Consider the following 14,559-nt stretch of genomic DNA (forward strand, 5'->3'; position numbering starts at 1 on the left):
TTCTGTGCTGCCTGGGTGGGGGCGCTCACATCTCAGCCTCTCTGGAGTGTCAGCCCCTGGGGAGGGGGTGATTCAGGTGGCCCCGGATCCTTGGCAGCTAGAACAGCACCAGGCACAGAGGTAGTTGCCAGGAGATGTGTTGGATGGGTGGATGGATGGATGGATGGATGGATGGATGGATGGATGGATGGTTGGATGGATGGTTGGACAGCTCAGGGGAAACGGTGACTGTCCTCAAGAGGGGAAGTCTGGTGTGTGTCTCTGTACTAGCAAACCCTAAGGCAGGGGCTTCTGCCACCCTGCTCAGAGTCTTCCCTGAGCTTGGGGCCTGCTGGGGCCACTGCCTCCCTCCACTGACTGGAGGGACCATGTCCTGAGCTTCCATCCTGGCTTCACTGCAGCGCAGCATATGGGTTAAGCCTGGCTAAGCCAACCAGAGCCCAGAATCCCTCTGACAAATATAATTGGTTGAAGGGAGTGCCAAAGACTTAAGCCGGTCCAATCAGAGTAGACCTTCCCTAGAACTTTGTCTGGGACAGATACACTACTTGTTTTCTTTGGCTGAGTTTGAACCTGCAAGAATGGAGCCCCGAGAGTCACCTGCTTGAGAATGAACTAGCCACCAGAAGGCAGAACCAAGAGGTACAGGGAAACAAGCCCTCATAACATCTTTGGAACCCCCCCGGATCAAGCCGTACCTGAAGTCATGGGAGTTCCAAACTTGCATCAATAAATTTATTTTCTGTTTAAGCAGGTTATATTAGCTTGTCTATCTGCAATAGCAAGAGTCTCACCTGGCAGAGTATGAAAGTCCTAAGACTCTTCTAGAAACATACAGCTCAGAATCCCACCGGGAGAATGTAAAGTCTTGAGCAATGGCCAGGGGTTAGACTCTTGGACAGCATGGCAGATACCCACAGAGGTTTAGAAAAACTGATTCACGTTGTCCCAGTAAAGGAGAACTAAGACCAGAGAAGCACGCATCTGACACACGCATTTTGACTGCTCGAAGGAGGACTTTCAGACAAGCAGGATCTTCAGCACTGGAGGGAGGGCCTGGTCCCTGGAGATGCACAGTGGCTCCCTGGAGGTGTACAGTGGCAGCTGGCAGCCCTGACACTCCAAGTTCCCAGAGGGGGGTCAGGCGGCAGATGGGATGGGAGAAAGTGGGCACAGGCTGCCACGTGACAGGGGTTTTACTTGCAGGGCCTTGGGGCCCCTCTGGTCCCTGGGAAGGCAGGAATCTCTAGGGAAGGGGCAGCAGCCTGAGAATTCACCCCTGCCAGCCCCAGGGGCCTCCGGTGTGGAGACAATCAGCCAAGCTCTGCAGCCATTAAGAAATGCCACAGGGAGGAGATGCCAGGGCCAGCCGAGGTGCCTTTGGGCGTCTGGAGGGTCAAACCACTGGGAGAGAGGGCGGGCCAGGTGCAGCCTGGAAGGGAGATGCAGGGGGTGAGATGCTGAGGACAGGCAGAAGGCCCGCTCTCCTGGCCCCTGGCTCATCCCCTCCCTGCCCCCTATACCGTCCTCACCAGCCTCCTGGCTCCACCTCCAGGAAGCCCTGCTGGCTACCGCCACCCACCGGCACCCGCTCACCCCTTCTGCCCCACCCCACCTGTCACGGGTGTCCTCGGGCTCCCGCTCCTCCTCCCCACCACCCGCTACTGGAAGGGGCTGAGTGGGGCTCAGTGCCCCAGGGCCCTGCTCTGCTTCCTGCGCCTTCTCTGATCCCTCAGGGCTCCTTCTGGCAGGGGCTCCACAGGACGGGGGCAGTAGACAGGGTGCCTGGGGAAGCTGAGGCTCCCTCCGTACCCGGCCCAAATGTCTCTCACAGGGGACACTCCTTCCAGCCGCAGTGGGCTGGGGCGTGTGTTTGGCAGGTTGGGCTGGGGGTCCCAGAGGCCTGAGGGGGACGCTCACCCTAGAGGAGGCTGCAGGGACGCTTCTGTGGCCGCGTGGGCTGCGGGCACAGGACGGCACGGATGGCCTCGTCAAAGACAGTCTTCAGGCCTCTCTGGGTGAGGGCTGAGCACTCCAGGTACTTTACAGAGTCTGGGGACCGGAGGGGGCGGGAGAGAAGGCCTGAGTGGGAGAGCTCTGTGCAGACACCCAAACCAGGGTCCCCAACCCGAGCACAGTCCCAAGAAGGCCTCCTGGGAGCTGCATCACCTGAGCAGGGAATCTGCCCCATGGCGCCTCAGTTTCCCCTGCCCAGAGTGGGCAGCTGAGACCCACAGGAGGCAACCTGTGTCCTTCTCGGACGCAAGAGCCCCTGGGCAGTGGGAGGCAGGCAGGACGCGAGCTTCTGTGACCAAATCTCTTCGCCTCTCGTGTTCTGGAAACAGCATGGCTCCCCAAGGAGCAAACCCCCCTCAGAGTCACCAGGATCCCCAGTATCATCTGACTATCCCTTAGCCTCATTCCCATTCTACAGAGGAGGAAACTGAGGCTCGCAGAGGATGTGTGACTTGTCCAATACCCGCTGGAGATTTCCCCACCCAGGGCACGCAGGGCCCCTTGGCATGGGCGTGAGGACAGACAGGACCCAGAGAGTGAGAAGGCAGACCGTCCCCACCCTCGAGGACAGGGTTTCTTGGCCTCCCGGTCAGAGTCTGCATGGCCTCCCTGTGTCTGCTGCAACCTGAACACAACACCGGAAGGAGGAGCCGGAGGAAGGAAGGAGAGGGGAGACTCTGTCTCCCCACAGAAGGGCCAGAGGGAAGGGGACAGACACCGGTCAGCACCTGGCCGTTCCTGCATTTCCGACAGCGCTGTGGAGAAATCCTGTGATTCCCCCAGGGGCAGATGAGGAAACTGCTGGGAAAGCCATGAGCAGGAGGCTCCCAGCTGGGAAGGGGGCACGGGGCTGCAGGGGCGGCCCCAGGGGGAACCCACAGAGGGCCAGGAGGAAGAAAGGGTGGGCGGGGACAAGGATGTGAGGCCCGGGGAGGGTGTCACTTGTCTAAAGTCTATGAGGAGATAACCAGTTGGTGGCACAAGCCTGGAACCCCAGCACCAGGGAGGCAGAGGCAGGAGGATGACTGTGAGCCTGGGCTACACAGTGCACTCAAGGCCAGCCTGAGCTACATAATGAGGCCCTGTCTCAAAAAACAAAAACCCCGAAGTCCGCAAGGAGAGCGCAGCAGCCCTGGGACAAGGCGGGGGATCCAAGGCTTAAACCCCAGGCAAGGCCCCTGGGGCAGGAGGAGAGGCTGCTGCGGTTTGTCTTCCGGTGAGAGAGGGGCCCCTCCTGCTTCCGGAGGAAGGCGGTGGGGCGGGGAGGAGAAGCTGGGCTCAGGCCCAGCAGGGAGGCAGAGCAGCTCAGGGTGGCCAGGCCCAGCTGGTGGTCCCAGCTGTGCTCCACCTGACCAGGACAGGGACAGGGCCCCAGGTCTGAGCAGTCCCCACCGCACCCCCAGGCTACAACTGCTGTCCTTCGTTCAGATTCCAATGGGGCACCTCCCAGCTGGGTGACCTTGGGAAGTCATGAACTCCCCAGCCCAGGGTCAGCCTGCAGGCAGACAGCAGCGGGGGAATGTGATGCCAGAGTGCACTTCCTCCAGGAAGCCCTCCCAGAAAGCCCATGCTGGGCTCGGCTGTCCACCTCCAGGGAACCAGTCTGCCTGAACAAACCACACCCCCTATTTTCAAAGCCTAGCAAGGGAGACTGCTCCTTGTTACCAGTGCTTCTCTGGGCAACGCTGCCCCAGGAGCCTGCGTGTTAATTCTCTTAATTCTCCCCGAGACCCGCAGAGGCAGGAACCATCACCATAGCCATGCCTTACTGAGGAGACACAGGCGCAAAGGCCAGGGGATGGGGCCAGGGTCACGCAGCCAGGGCACCGCACAGCCAGCGTTTCAGCCCTGTGGCCTAGCCACGGAGCAAGGCTGTGCCGGGCTCGCCCTGCCCAGCTCCCCGACCTGCGCCTGGCCCCGTACCAATCTCCTTGGCCAGTGCCAGGCCCTGTGGGTAGGTGATGGGAGCCAGCTTCTTCTCCTTCAGCTTCTCGATGGTCTCCTTGTCGTCCCGCAGGTCCAGCTTGGTGCCCACCAGGATGATGGGCGTGCTGGGGCAGTGGTGCCGCACCTCAGGGTACCACTGGCGGGCAGCAGGCACAGGAGGAGAGGGGCGGGCATAGAGGGCACCAGTGGAGAGGCGGTGAGCGGGCAGAAGGGTGAGAGGAGCGTGGAGCGGGCACGCGGAAGCCCGGCGCGTGGTCACAGCACAAGAGCGGGCGGAGATAAAATGTGGGCACGAGGTGATGCAGAGATAAGACACGGACACAAGGTTGCACAGGAAGGAGAGAGGACAAAGTCACGGGAGGCAGGGAGGATGACCACCCTCCTGACCCCTCGGAAGCCCCTCCGAGCCCTGGTCCCTACCCGGTCCCCTGCAGCACCTGGTTAGCACAGGACTGTCCCCACCGTGCCCTCTGCTGCCCCAGGAGGGCTCACACTGCCTGCCCCTGCCCCCACCTGCAGGCTACCCGCCTCCTCGGGGCTCCATCCGCCCAGCTCACCTTCGCACGGACATTCTCGTAGGAGGCGGGGCTGACGAGGGAGAAGCAGATGAGGAAGACGTCCTGGGGACAGAACAGGCCAGGGTTGCCTCGAGGGCTCCAGTGGGACAGCTCTGGGGCGGCTCCTGGGCCGCCTGAGAGTGGGGGCGGGGGCTGCGGGGCTCCCCCATCCCTGCAGGAAGCGCTCGGTGTCCCTGCTGCTGACAGATGGGCAGTGGGCTCACACAGGCTAGGGGCCTGCCAGGCGCACCTCGGAATGGGACGCAGGGCCCCAGAATCCATCCCAACAATGTCCTGCGCTGCCTACCAGCCCCAGCCCTCCCCCACGCACCGAGAGGTAGAACCAGGACCCCGGGCTTGGCAGCCACAGGCCCCCTGCAGGCTCACAGCCTGGCTGTTACTGGGGCCCCTGCCACACCCGAGAGGCGGAGCTGGGAAGCGGACCCAGCGACAGCAGAGGACAGAAAGGATCAAGACCTCGGCAGGGGCCCGGTTCTGCCCGGGCGGACTCTGACAACTGCGTCTCACGGGGTACCAGGTTCACCAGGCCACGCTGGCCTCAAGGTGGGGAGCGCAGAGGAAACAAGGGCCCGGGGCCAGGACCCCAGGTGGGACGGGAGGGCAGCACACCGTCTGTGGGTAGGAGAGCGGCCGCAGGCGGTCGTAGTCCTCCTGGCCAGCCGTGTCCCACAGCCCCAGGTTCACGGGCTTGCTGTCCACCATCACGTTGGCTGAATAGTTGTCAAACCTGTGGGGCATGGTGAGACAGAGGACTCGGGTCAGCCTCCCAGCCCAGAGCCTGGCACTTCCAGCCCAGCCCCGAACTGTTCCACGCAGGGCTGAGACCCAGAGAGGGGCTGCAGCTGGCCCCAAGTCACACAGCGCGATGCAGTCTATAGTTTTTCATGACTGATTCACCCTCTTTAAATTGCTTTCAATGGGAGGAAAACATTAGCGCCCGGTCACTATTCTGCCTGCCACTGTCCGAAGGAGGAATGACCGAGGCTGAGCACCCTTCCCTCCAAGAACTCACGCACCTACCTGCCACCTAGCTGGTCACTCGCTGTTTGTTGAGTGAATGTTTGTCCCTGTTTTAGGATGAGTCCTCCAGGAACAAGTCCTGAGACAACGAGGTACGGGGGTTATTTGAGAGGGAGTCCAGCAAACCACCAGAGGGGAGCTGCCGACAGGAGACAAGGAAGGGATGGTGGCCGAGACAGGATGGGCTGGTGAGCTACTCGGGCCTGCAGGGCCTCCCAGGAGGCAGAGGGACCCTAAACAGGGCATCCCCAGAGAGGGCAGGACTCAGGGACAGTTATCCACCATCCCCCTTCTCTGGCAGACAGAGGCCGCCCTGAGTGACACAGAAAGCCGCAGTCACGAACTCATGGAAAAACTGACTGGGCCCTCAGTGTCCACAGGAGGCTGAAGCATGTCAGGGCAAGGGACAAACAGGGCAGGTAAGGGAGGCCTTGGAATGCAGCCTGCCCTACACACACCCAGAGGTAAAGGTGTTGCTCCCTCATGCTGTTCAGGAAAAAAATGAGACCAGAGAGGTCAAGTGACATGCCCAAGGCCACCCAGCCAATGAGAGACCCAACTAGGTAAGAAGCCTGTCTGACCCCACATTCAGAGCTCCCACATAGGCCCACTGTGCCCCTCCCCCGGAGGTCCCACCTCCAGACCCCTTGCTGTGCAGGCCCTCCCACCCCTTTCAACCCTTGCCTCCTATTCATGCTTCAAAACCCTGCTGGGCAACCCTCCCACTCAGGGACTCCCTGCCCAGTCTCAGAAAGAGCTCTGGGTCCCTTCCTCAGGTGACTGCTTTGCCTTGACCTTGACCTTGAGCGGGTGTTTCCTATGTTTGCCCCTGTGGACTGGGCTTCTACCTGCTTCACCTCCCCAATCTCAGGCCAGGTGCCCCAGGGAGCACAGGTGGGACAGGAGCCAGGCAGCCTGCCCTGAAGCTCTCTGGAAGCCGCCTCCTCCAGGAACCACTCACAGAATGCAGCTCAGCCAGGCCACAGAAGCCCCAGTGCTTCAAAGGGAACCAAAGGCCCCCCTCCAGACAGACACCCCAGCCCAGCTGTGGGCACCCCACATTTCAAGTTTTGTTTTGTTTAGTTGCAGTGCTGGGGTGGATCCCAGGGCTTCACACAAGCCAGCCAGCCCTCTTCTACTGAGTAGCCGCTGACATTTGTAATGCACGCTGCTGGCTCTGCCCTGGACTTGGGCCTGGTCACCCCTCAGTTCCTCCCTTGGTCCCCAGGGCCTGGAAACTCCTATACCCGTGGCCTCTCGCTCCCCATGTGCCTTCCCCTCCCCCGCTTCCTCCCCGCGGCCAGCAGAGCTGACTGTTGCTCACCCCAGAGCCCGTCCTGCGCCTCTGCAGACCAGGGCCGCCCCACCCAGCCTGCACTCCCTGCTGGTCAGTGTCCTCTGCAGCAGGTACTGGACCGGGTTTGGTCTTCTGTGCACCCTGAGGCTAGCGAGGGGCCCAGCACACAGTAGGTCTGCTGCACACCCACTCTGGAGTCACCCACACTGCAGGGTTGTGGGAAGAAGGCGCTGTCCGGAGAGCCACAGCCAGGCATGCCGGGAAAACAAATGGTTTAGGTTCCAACCAGAAAACACGTTTGGGACAAGGCTGGAAGACCAGGACACTCTCCTCCTTCGACTTCCAACCTAAAATTCTGGCTCTAGACCATCCCAAGGTTCCTCGAGCCACAAGCGTCTGTGTCCCTGGGTCACTCCAGGGCGGCGGGGCAGAGGCATTGGTGAAAGGGCTGGGACCTCTGATGGCACCAAGAACCAAGTCCAGGGCCAAGAGGAGGCGAGGAGCCTTTTACATTAGGCCTTGAAGTCCCGGTGTGACTCGAGACAAACGGACCTTAAGTTACCCACCTCACCCAAGTAAGGAAACTGAGGCCCCGAGAATTCAAATGATATTGCCAAGCCAGCCGGCGTGGCAGCGCGGGCGCCGGCCTTCAATACCTGCTCATCCAGGGACGCACGTTAGGGAGCAGACAAGTGAACGGCAGGTGGGTTCAGCCGGGGACAGCGCCCAGGGACAGCTGTCTGAGGTTGGGAAGGACAGTTCCCTGAGAAGCTGCATCCCAGGGTGTGACTCAGGCTGAGTGACCTGGCTTCTCTGAGCCTGACTCACGTCACTAGGGGGAAAAAAAACCCTGTCTCTTGGGGCCATTCCCACTGGGAGATGTGAGAAGCCGGACGATCTCATTTTTGATGTCGCCAAGTGCCCCCACTGGGCCCCTCTCTAGAGGGCCAGTTGCCAGGATCTGAGGGACAGCTGCAGGGATACATCGATGATTGTTGCTCCTGGGGTCGCCCTGGTTTATGAGGCCTGAGGGAGGCACTCTGGAGGTCGCCATGGCCAAGCCCCTCCCCCTGGGCCCGTATTTTGCAGGTGGAGACACTGGGGCTTGCAGGCAGGAAGGGACTTGCCCAGCAGCTCCAGCCAGGTGGCGGCAGCAGCGGCCAGATCCTGTTGCCCAACTGAGCGAGGCCATAGCCGTGCAATGAGCATTGCGGCCGCTTTGTGGTTTGGGGGAGAGCTGAGGACTGGGGTAGCAGGGTGGCCCTGGGGAGGCCGGTTCTGGCTAAGGCCCAGCCCTGCCCCTGATGGAGTGGAGGAGAGGTAGGTGAGAGGGGGCTCTGTACCCTGGTGTCACTCATCTTTGCCCCAAGCCTCCCCCAAGGAGGAGCACGGTGCCCCACCGGGCATGCGTGGATGGTGCCGTGGGAGCAAGGGAGGACTGACCAGGCTGGCAGGGGCTTAGAACACTGTAAGGATTCTGCTCTGGGAGCCCGGATGTTACATTGCCCAGGGAATTCTGGGAGTGCTTTGCCAGTGCCCCGAAGGGAGGGTCACAAAGGAAGGTGAAATGAAACACCTAAAGGAATGGTGAGTGTGCCTGCTTACAGAGTGCCCAGCAGCCCGCCTGGCGGCCCCAGCATTACAAATGCCACCAATGTCCGGTACCCTGCCCTGGAATGGACAGTGCAGGAGACAGACAAGGGCCTTGTCCCCGGGGTCCCACACCAGCAGGGTGCAGCCCAGGAACTGAGGCATCAAGCCGGATCCTGATGGCTAGGGAGAAACAACAGCAACATGGTGGGATGCAGGGAAGGGGCCGCCTTAGTCAGGGGTCAGCAAGTCATGTCTGAGCAGCAAACTGGATACCAGGAAGGCAGGAGTGACCCAGGATCAGAGGCTGGAGGGCAGAGGCTGGCATGTCGGGGATGGAGGAGGAAGCCCAGCATTGGGAGTGTGTGGTAGTGACACAGTGAGGGTTGGGCTTCCACCCTTTAAATGCTGGGACAGGGATGCGTTTTAAGTATGAAGTGGCTGGGTGTGGTGGCACGCACGTGTAATCTCACCACTCTGGGAGACTGAGGCAGGAGGATCACAAGTTTGAACCCAGCCTGGGTAATTTAGTGACTTAGTAAGAACTTGCCTCAAAAAAAACTTTTTTCTTTAAAAAATAGCTCAGTGTAAAGCCCTTGGTTCAATCCCTGGTACCACCACGGAAGGAAGGAAGGAAGGAAGGAAGGAAGGAAGGAAGGAAGGAAGGAAGGAAGGAAGGAAGGAAAGGGGGGAGGGAAGGAGGGAGGGAAGGAGGGAGGGAAGAAGGAGAAAAGGAAAGGAAAGGAGAAAGGAAAGGAAAGGAGAAAAACATGAATAGAGCAGGGAGGGTTTCACAGCAAGATGTGGTCCTAGCTTTGTCTTTTCAAAGCTCTCCTGGGCTTCACTTTGAGCATGGTTGTAAGGACGGAGGACATGCCAAGGAGACATGCCCAGAGACCCTCTATGTCACACCCAAAGACAAGGTCTTCCTGCCACACCTGTATATCCCCAACGCTCCCACAGGACCAGGACCATCCCCAGAGTAGGTATCAGTCTTGTGAAAATGTGCAGCAGCCTCAAGGGTCCTTACTAGCTCAATATTGGGTCCAGGGCATAAATTAGCAGGCCATAAATGCCGCAGCCTTAGGGTGGAGTTTGGAAATCAGTGCTGCAATACCGCAATCCAAGCCTCAGCATCCCTGCAGTAAAAGGCCCCAGGCAGCCTGAATCCCCTCTAACGGAATGCAGAGAAAGGTGATGAAGAGAGCCTATCAGGGAGATGCTCCACAGACCCCAGCACTTGATTGGCTGGTCCACAGTACATCCCGCCCGCTAGGGAAGGTGCCAGTACATTGGCTGTTAGACTCCTGCCTCGGGCTGTAGGGTCAGGTGCTCAGGGTGGCTGATGTTCCCCTCCCTGTAGCCTGAACCCCACTGGGTATTGTCTGGGGCCAAGCAACTTGGTGGTGGGAGACAAGGCTGCTACACAATACAAAGTGAAAGTGCTCGGCCCTTGTTCAGAAGTTTTTGAGAAATGTGGAAAGAATATCAGAGACTAAACCAGGTGTGGGACCCTTCTGAGCACCGCGTGCTTTGCACCTGACTAGCGGCACCCATGCCACCAGCCCCGAGGGGTGCTCTGACCCAACCCCACTGAGTCCAGGACAACTTAGCCCCCTACCTGTCATTAGGGACCCCCACACACGCACACACACCCCAGTCCAAGTTGTTGGGACCAACTGGCCCTCACCTGCCTCATTTAGAAGCCTCAGTCTTCCAGCTCCCTGCAGGAGGGGAGGAGCCCGGGCCAGGCTGGGATCTCCCGGCCCTGCCCCTGCCTCTGCCTCTCATAGAGAGGGAAACTGAGGCTTAGAGACCAGAAAAGGGAAATGGTAGGTCCAAGATCAGCAAAAGGGGCCTTCAGGCCAGGAAGAACAGGCAGAGGTCGGCTGGGATCTCCGCCAGCATCCAGAGACTCGGGGACACAGGTGGTGACAACACACTGCTGGTGACAGCGGCCTTCAGCAGGCTCTCCCTTACCAATTCTGCACCTGCCTCCCTACCCTGACACAGTCCCTCATCCTTCCGCCTCCCTGGTAGGCCCATCAGGCGGGCTCTGGCACCCCCACCACCTGAGCCCTAGGTACCGCCCGGCCCGGCCCTCCCAGCACTCACACGGTTGAGAGCCAGCCCTATGCTGGCACTCAGAGGAGTCTGGTAAATGGTGACAGGCGGCCATCTGGACCCCTCATTCCCGCTTGGGTGGAGGGGCACTCTGCAACCCCAGGACCAGCTGAGCAGAAATCAGCTCTCCTGTCCTCCTCGCGGGTGGGCCAGACTGTCGAAAGCAGCTGAGCCCAGTGCCCCAGGGAAGGCTCGGCTATCAGCAGAGCATGCTGTGCCCACTCACGGGGGCTCAACAGGCCCAGGGTGGGGTTGGCCCAGGGCTCTGTGTTTGGCAATAGGGCCCTAGGGAATCCTCCGATATCTAAGGGGCAGTCAAAGGTCCCTTGGGCCCTGGGCACTATTCTTTCTGCTTCTCTTACCCCTTCCGAAAGGGTCTGGATGCTGCTCCTGAAAGGGGGTCCCATTACAGTCACAAAGCAAGGGCCCCAGCAACCTCCCTGTGGCCCTAGAGCACAACCCCTTTAGCCACAGCGAGATACAGTTTTCCCACGTCTTGGTATCACAACGCCGAGGACCAAATGAGATCACACTTGTGCGACTTTGTAGACGGCCATCCTGGGGCCCCTCCCGTGCTGTCTGGTTCAGATCCCCTTAAAACACAGGACGGCGCAGAAGACATCATGCCCGCGATCCCAGGTGTCAGACGCTGTGCCAAGACTGCAGGGAGGCCCGCGCGGAACCGGGCCGTGGGACAGATCACCTGAAGTCACACCGGGGTGTGGGACACCTCTAGGGGTGGATGGGAACAGCTTCCGGGAGGAGGGGACCCTGGAGCGGGGCTAAAGCTTTCACACACACGGACACGGGAAGGAAGAGCACTGCAGGCAGAGGGAAGAACCTGAGCAAGGCCCTGAGGGGAAAGCACCCAGGGAACCCTCGCCCAGCAGCAGGGAACAGGAAGCAAAGCAAAGGCCATGCCCTCTTCCTCCGCCCCGTCCTCCTCTTCCTCCTCTCCCTCCTTCTCCCCTCCCGTCAGCTTCTCCACCCAGCCCCGCTTCCACCATCTGCTCCTGCTGGGTCTGGCCGGCCCTCTCCTCTCCTCTCCTCTCTTCTCTCCTCCGAGGCCAGCTTGAAAATCACCTCCTGTCTCCCGCCCTGTCCCCATCGCCCCACCCTGACACAGTCCCTCATCCTTCTGCCTCCCTGGTAGGCCCATCAGGCGGGCTCTGGCACCCCTACCACCTGAGCCCTAGGTACCGCCCGGCCCGGCCCTCCCAGCACTCACACGGTGGGGATGTACTCTCCAGGGAAGGCGTTGGTGGTGTAGCTGATGAGGAGGCAGGTCTTGCCCACAGCTCTGAAAGACAAGAAGCCAGAGAGGACACAGTCGAGGGCTCTGCCTGGCACACGAGGACGGTTCCCAGTCTGTGCCTGGTGCTCTAGAGACCCGGTCTCTGCCCAGGCTCAGGTCTCTGGGTTCAGAACCCCCCCCCCCCCGGGATGCCAGAGACTCTGGTCCAAAGACGGAGGCAGAACCAGGAATGACAGCATGGGCAGCCTGGGCTTCCGACCCCGTTCTGTCATCACACTCCCAGGTTGCAAATCCCACCTCCTACCAGTGGCATGGCCTTGGAAGTCACCTAACCGCCCTCTGCCTCAGTTTCCCCATCTAGAAAACAAGGGTGAGTCCATCCTCCTAGGAGTGTGTGGGGTGTGACTTCAATGGTGCTCATGAGAGCGCTTAGCCAGGGCCTGGCACGGTCAGGGCAGCCAGAGACAGTCAGGAGGGCCTGGCCCTTCTTCCCGCCACTGTACCATGGGGCGTAGTAGGTAAGAGCACAGTCAGAGACTGCGGTTCCAATCCTGTGAGGTCTTAGGCAAATCACTAACCCTCTCTGAGCTTGCATCTCCCACCTGTATAAAGGGGTGTGATCTAAAGTTTGGGGTGGGGATAAAAGGGGCAGGACAGAGCCCGGTGCCTGGCACATAGTGAGCCATAACTAAGAGGTGACGGCCACTACTCGCAATGTTGCCCCCGGCCTGCCAGGTGAGCGGGCACATGGAGCTCCTTGAGTAGCTGAGTGCTGAGGGGGCAGCTCTGGGCCTTCCCCAGCTCTGCTGGGTTCTGTCACTTCCTGTTCCAGGCCGACTTCTCACCCTCTCTCCACTGCCGCCCTCCCCAGGGCCTGCCAACAAGGTAACTTTGAATGATGGGACGTTGTTACCCTTGACTTCTGCGCCTCCCCCATCAGAGGCAAAGCAGAAGTGCGCAGGGCGGGCTGGGACAGGCGGAGGGCAGATGGGGCAGATAACAGGCGGCTGCCTATGCCCCTATTGAGCCTGATCCCAGCCAAAGTCGGCCCCAGGGACTCAGGCCTGGAGAGAGCCAAGTCTCCCGAGGCCACAGGCTGCGGTTGTGCGGAGGGGGCCAGCTGCACCACACTGGGATCGGTGCCGGGGCACCCAGCAGGCACAGTCGCTTGGACCCTAACACGCCCTGGCTGGAGTGAGAGCCTGACACACCAACCCTGCCATCCTACAGATGAGGAAACTGAGGCCACAGGGGACATGACTGCTGAGGTCACTGTGATCTGACCACTGAGAAGCCCTTGGCCCAGCCCTTGCCCCCCCAGGCCTCCTGCCCTCCTCCTTCCTGACTCTGCCTCTGATTCTCCCCCACATCCTCCTCAACCGTTAGGCTGAAGGGCGGGGGCAGAAACGTACGCGATCCACTCAGCATGTCCCTGTGACCCCACAGCAGCCCCGGGGACCTGAGTCTCTTCCCAGATGGCGTGGCTGAGACTCAGAGTCGTGCTGTGACCTGTGACGGGCCCCAGGCCCCTGCAGCAGCAAGCAAGGGACCACAGCCCGGGTCAGCCTGGGACAGAGGCAAAACTGTTGGTCCCCGCCTAACCCTGCATGCACAGAACTGCAGCCTGAATTGGAGACCTGCCCCGGCTCTCAGGGTGCAGGCGCGGGCCCCAGGCACCATTGCCCTCCAACCCAGCGGTTTGCAGGGTGGACGGGCGCAAAGGGCAAGACTGTCCTCAGCCACCCCAGGTGCTCCCTCTGGGCCCTGGGACAAGAAGGAAGCCACTCCTCCCAGCGGTCCCCAGGACTCCTCCATCCGCCCATCTGCCGGATGCAGGGCGGAAGGGTCTCCAGGGTCCCAGGAGGTACCTACCCATCTCCCACCACCACACACTTGATGGCCTGCATCGTGTCCGGGGCCTGGGGTGTGGCAGCGACAGCTCAGGGCCGGAGGCAGCGTGCCTGCGGGCACCAGGGGTGTGGAGAGCTGGCGAGGTGGCCCGGAGGAGAGGCGGGGAAGCAGCCGAGGGACAGGAGGCAGGAGGAAGCGGAAGGGGAACTCACCAGGCTGCAGCCTGGCCTGCAGAGGGCGGGGCCTGCAGGAGGGCAGGGCAGGGGGCCTCAGGTGCTGGCTCTGCCCCTCTACCCCCAGGCACCTGCCCTGGGGTTCTAGCAGGACACCTGGGCAACTTCTGGACTGGGAGACCCACTTCCTCTCTGAGGGATGGAGACAAGGTTGCTCCCCCAGAATGTGAGGCTGCCCCAAGGTCAGTTCACCTCAACCATATGTGAGCATTTCACGATGCCTGCTGGGCACCGGGCACAGGGACGGGAGTGGATGTTCCTCGGTGCGGGAGGCCTCACCCGTAGAGAGGCCGGGCTGCAGCACAGGTGCCTGTAGATGCGACAGGAAGTGACTAGAGCCACAGAGGAGAGCAGGAAGGACCTCTGTGTCGCCAAGAGGAAGAGCTGGCGACCAGCAGGTTGGCATCGCCCAAGCTGGCACTTGGAATGTGGTGTCCAAGCCAGGGCAGTGGGGTGGGCATCGCCTGGGCGCACATAGATGTACCCCCAGCAAGGGCACATGTGGGAGGTTAGAGGCGGGGGTAAGGCAGGAAGAGGCGGTGGCACAGCCGATGGAGAATGCGAAGGCAGGGGAGGAGGAGCGGGCACCCTTCAGGCAGCCCTGTGACCGGGGACCGGAAGCAGGTACCTTGGCGCATTTCGCGGATG

The 14,559-nt window shown here is 60.9% G+C and overlaps 1 protein-coding gene across 2 annotated transcripts; it reads right to left on the reverse strand.

The window, feature by feature from the left end:
* Positions 1-721: 721 nt before the first annotated feature.
* Positions 722-13,886, reverse strand: Rac2 (ras-related C3 botulinum toxin substrate 2 (rho family, small GTP binding protein Rac2)). 2 transcript variants are annotated; one of them, XM_005379195.2, is made up of 7 exons: positions 13,700-13,886; positions 11,801-11,872; positions 5,151-5,268; positions 4,521-4,583; positions 3,940-4,099; positions 1,921-2,052; positions 722-1,432 (listed from the first exon to the last, which is right to left on the reverse strand). In XM_005379195.2, the coding sequence occupies exons 1-6, from the start codon at positions 13,732-13,734 to the stop codon at positions 1,922-1,924; spliced, it is 579 nt and encodes a 192-aa protein (XP_005379252.1). In that variant the 5' UTR covers positions 13,735-13,886; the 3' UTR covers positions 722-1,432; position 1,921. The 2 variants fall into 2 exon arrangements, with proteins under 2 accessions (XP_005379252.1, XP_005379253.1); XM_005379196.2 differs by lacking the exons at positions 11,801-11,872; positions 13,700-13,886 and adding an exon at positions 7,515-7,636.
* Between the last annotated feature and the right edge of the window lie 673 nt (positions 13,887-14,559).

The sequence above is a fragment of the Chinchilla lanigera genome, unplaced genomic scaffold (assembly GCF_000276665.1).
Source record: "Chinchilla lanigera isolate Chin_1 unplaced genomic scaffold, ChiLan1.0 scaffold00012, whole genome shotgun sequence".
NCBI lineage: Eukaryota > Metazoa > Chordata > Mammalia > Rodentia > Chinchillidae > Chinchilla > Chinchilla lanigera.

Excerpts from the sequence above, each read along its gene's own strand:
- Rac2 (XM_005379195.2), bottom strand. The coding sequence starts at position 13,734 with ATGCAGGCCATCAAGTGTGTGGTGGTGGGAGATGG. Across the intron at positions 4,584-5,150 it reads CGCTCTCCTACCCACAGACG|GACGTCTTCCTCATCTGCTT; the intron begins GTGTGCTGCCCT and ends TTCTGTCCCCAG. Across the intron at positions 4,100-4,520 it reads ACGAGAATGTCCGTGCGAAG|TGGTACCCTGAGGTGCGGCA; the intron begins GTGAGCTGGGCG and ends GCTGCCCGCCAG.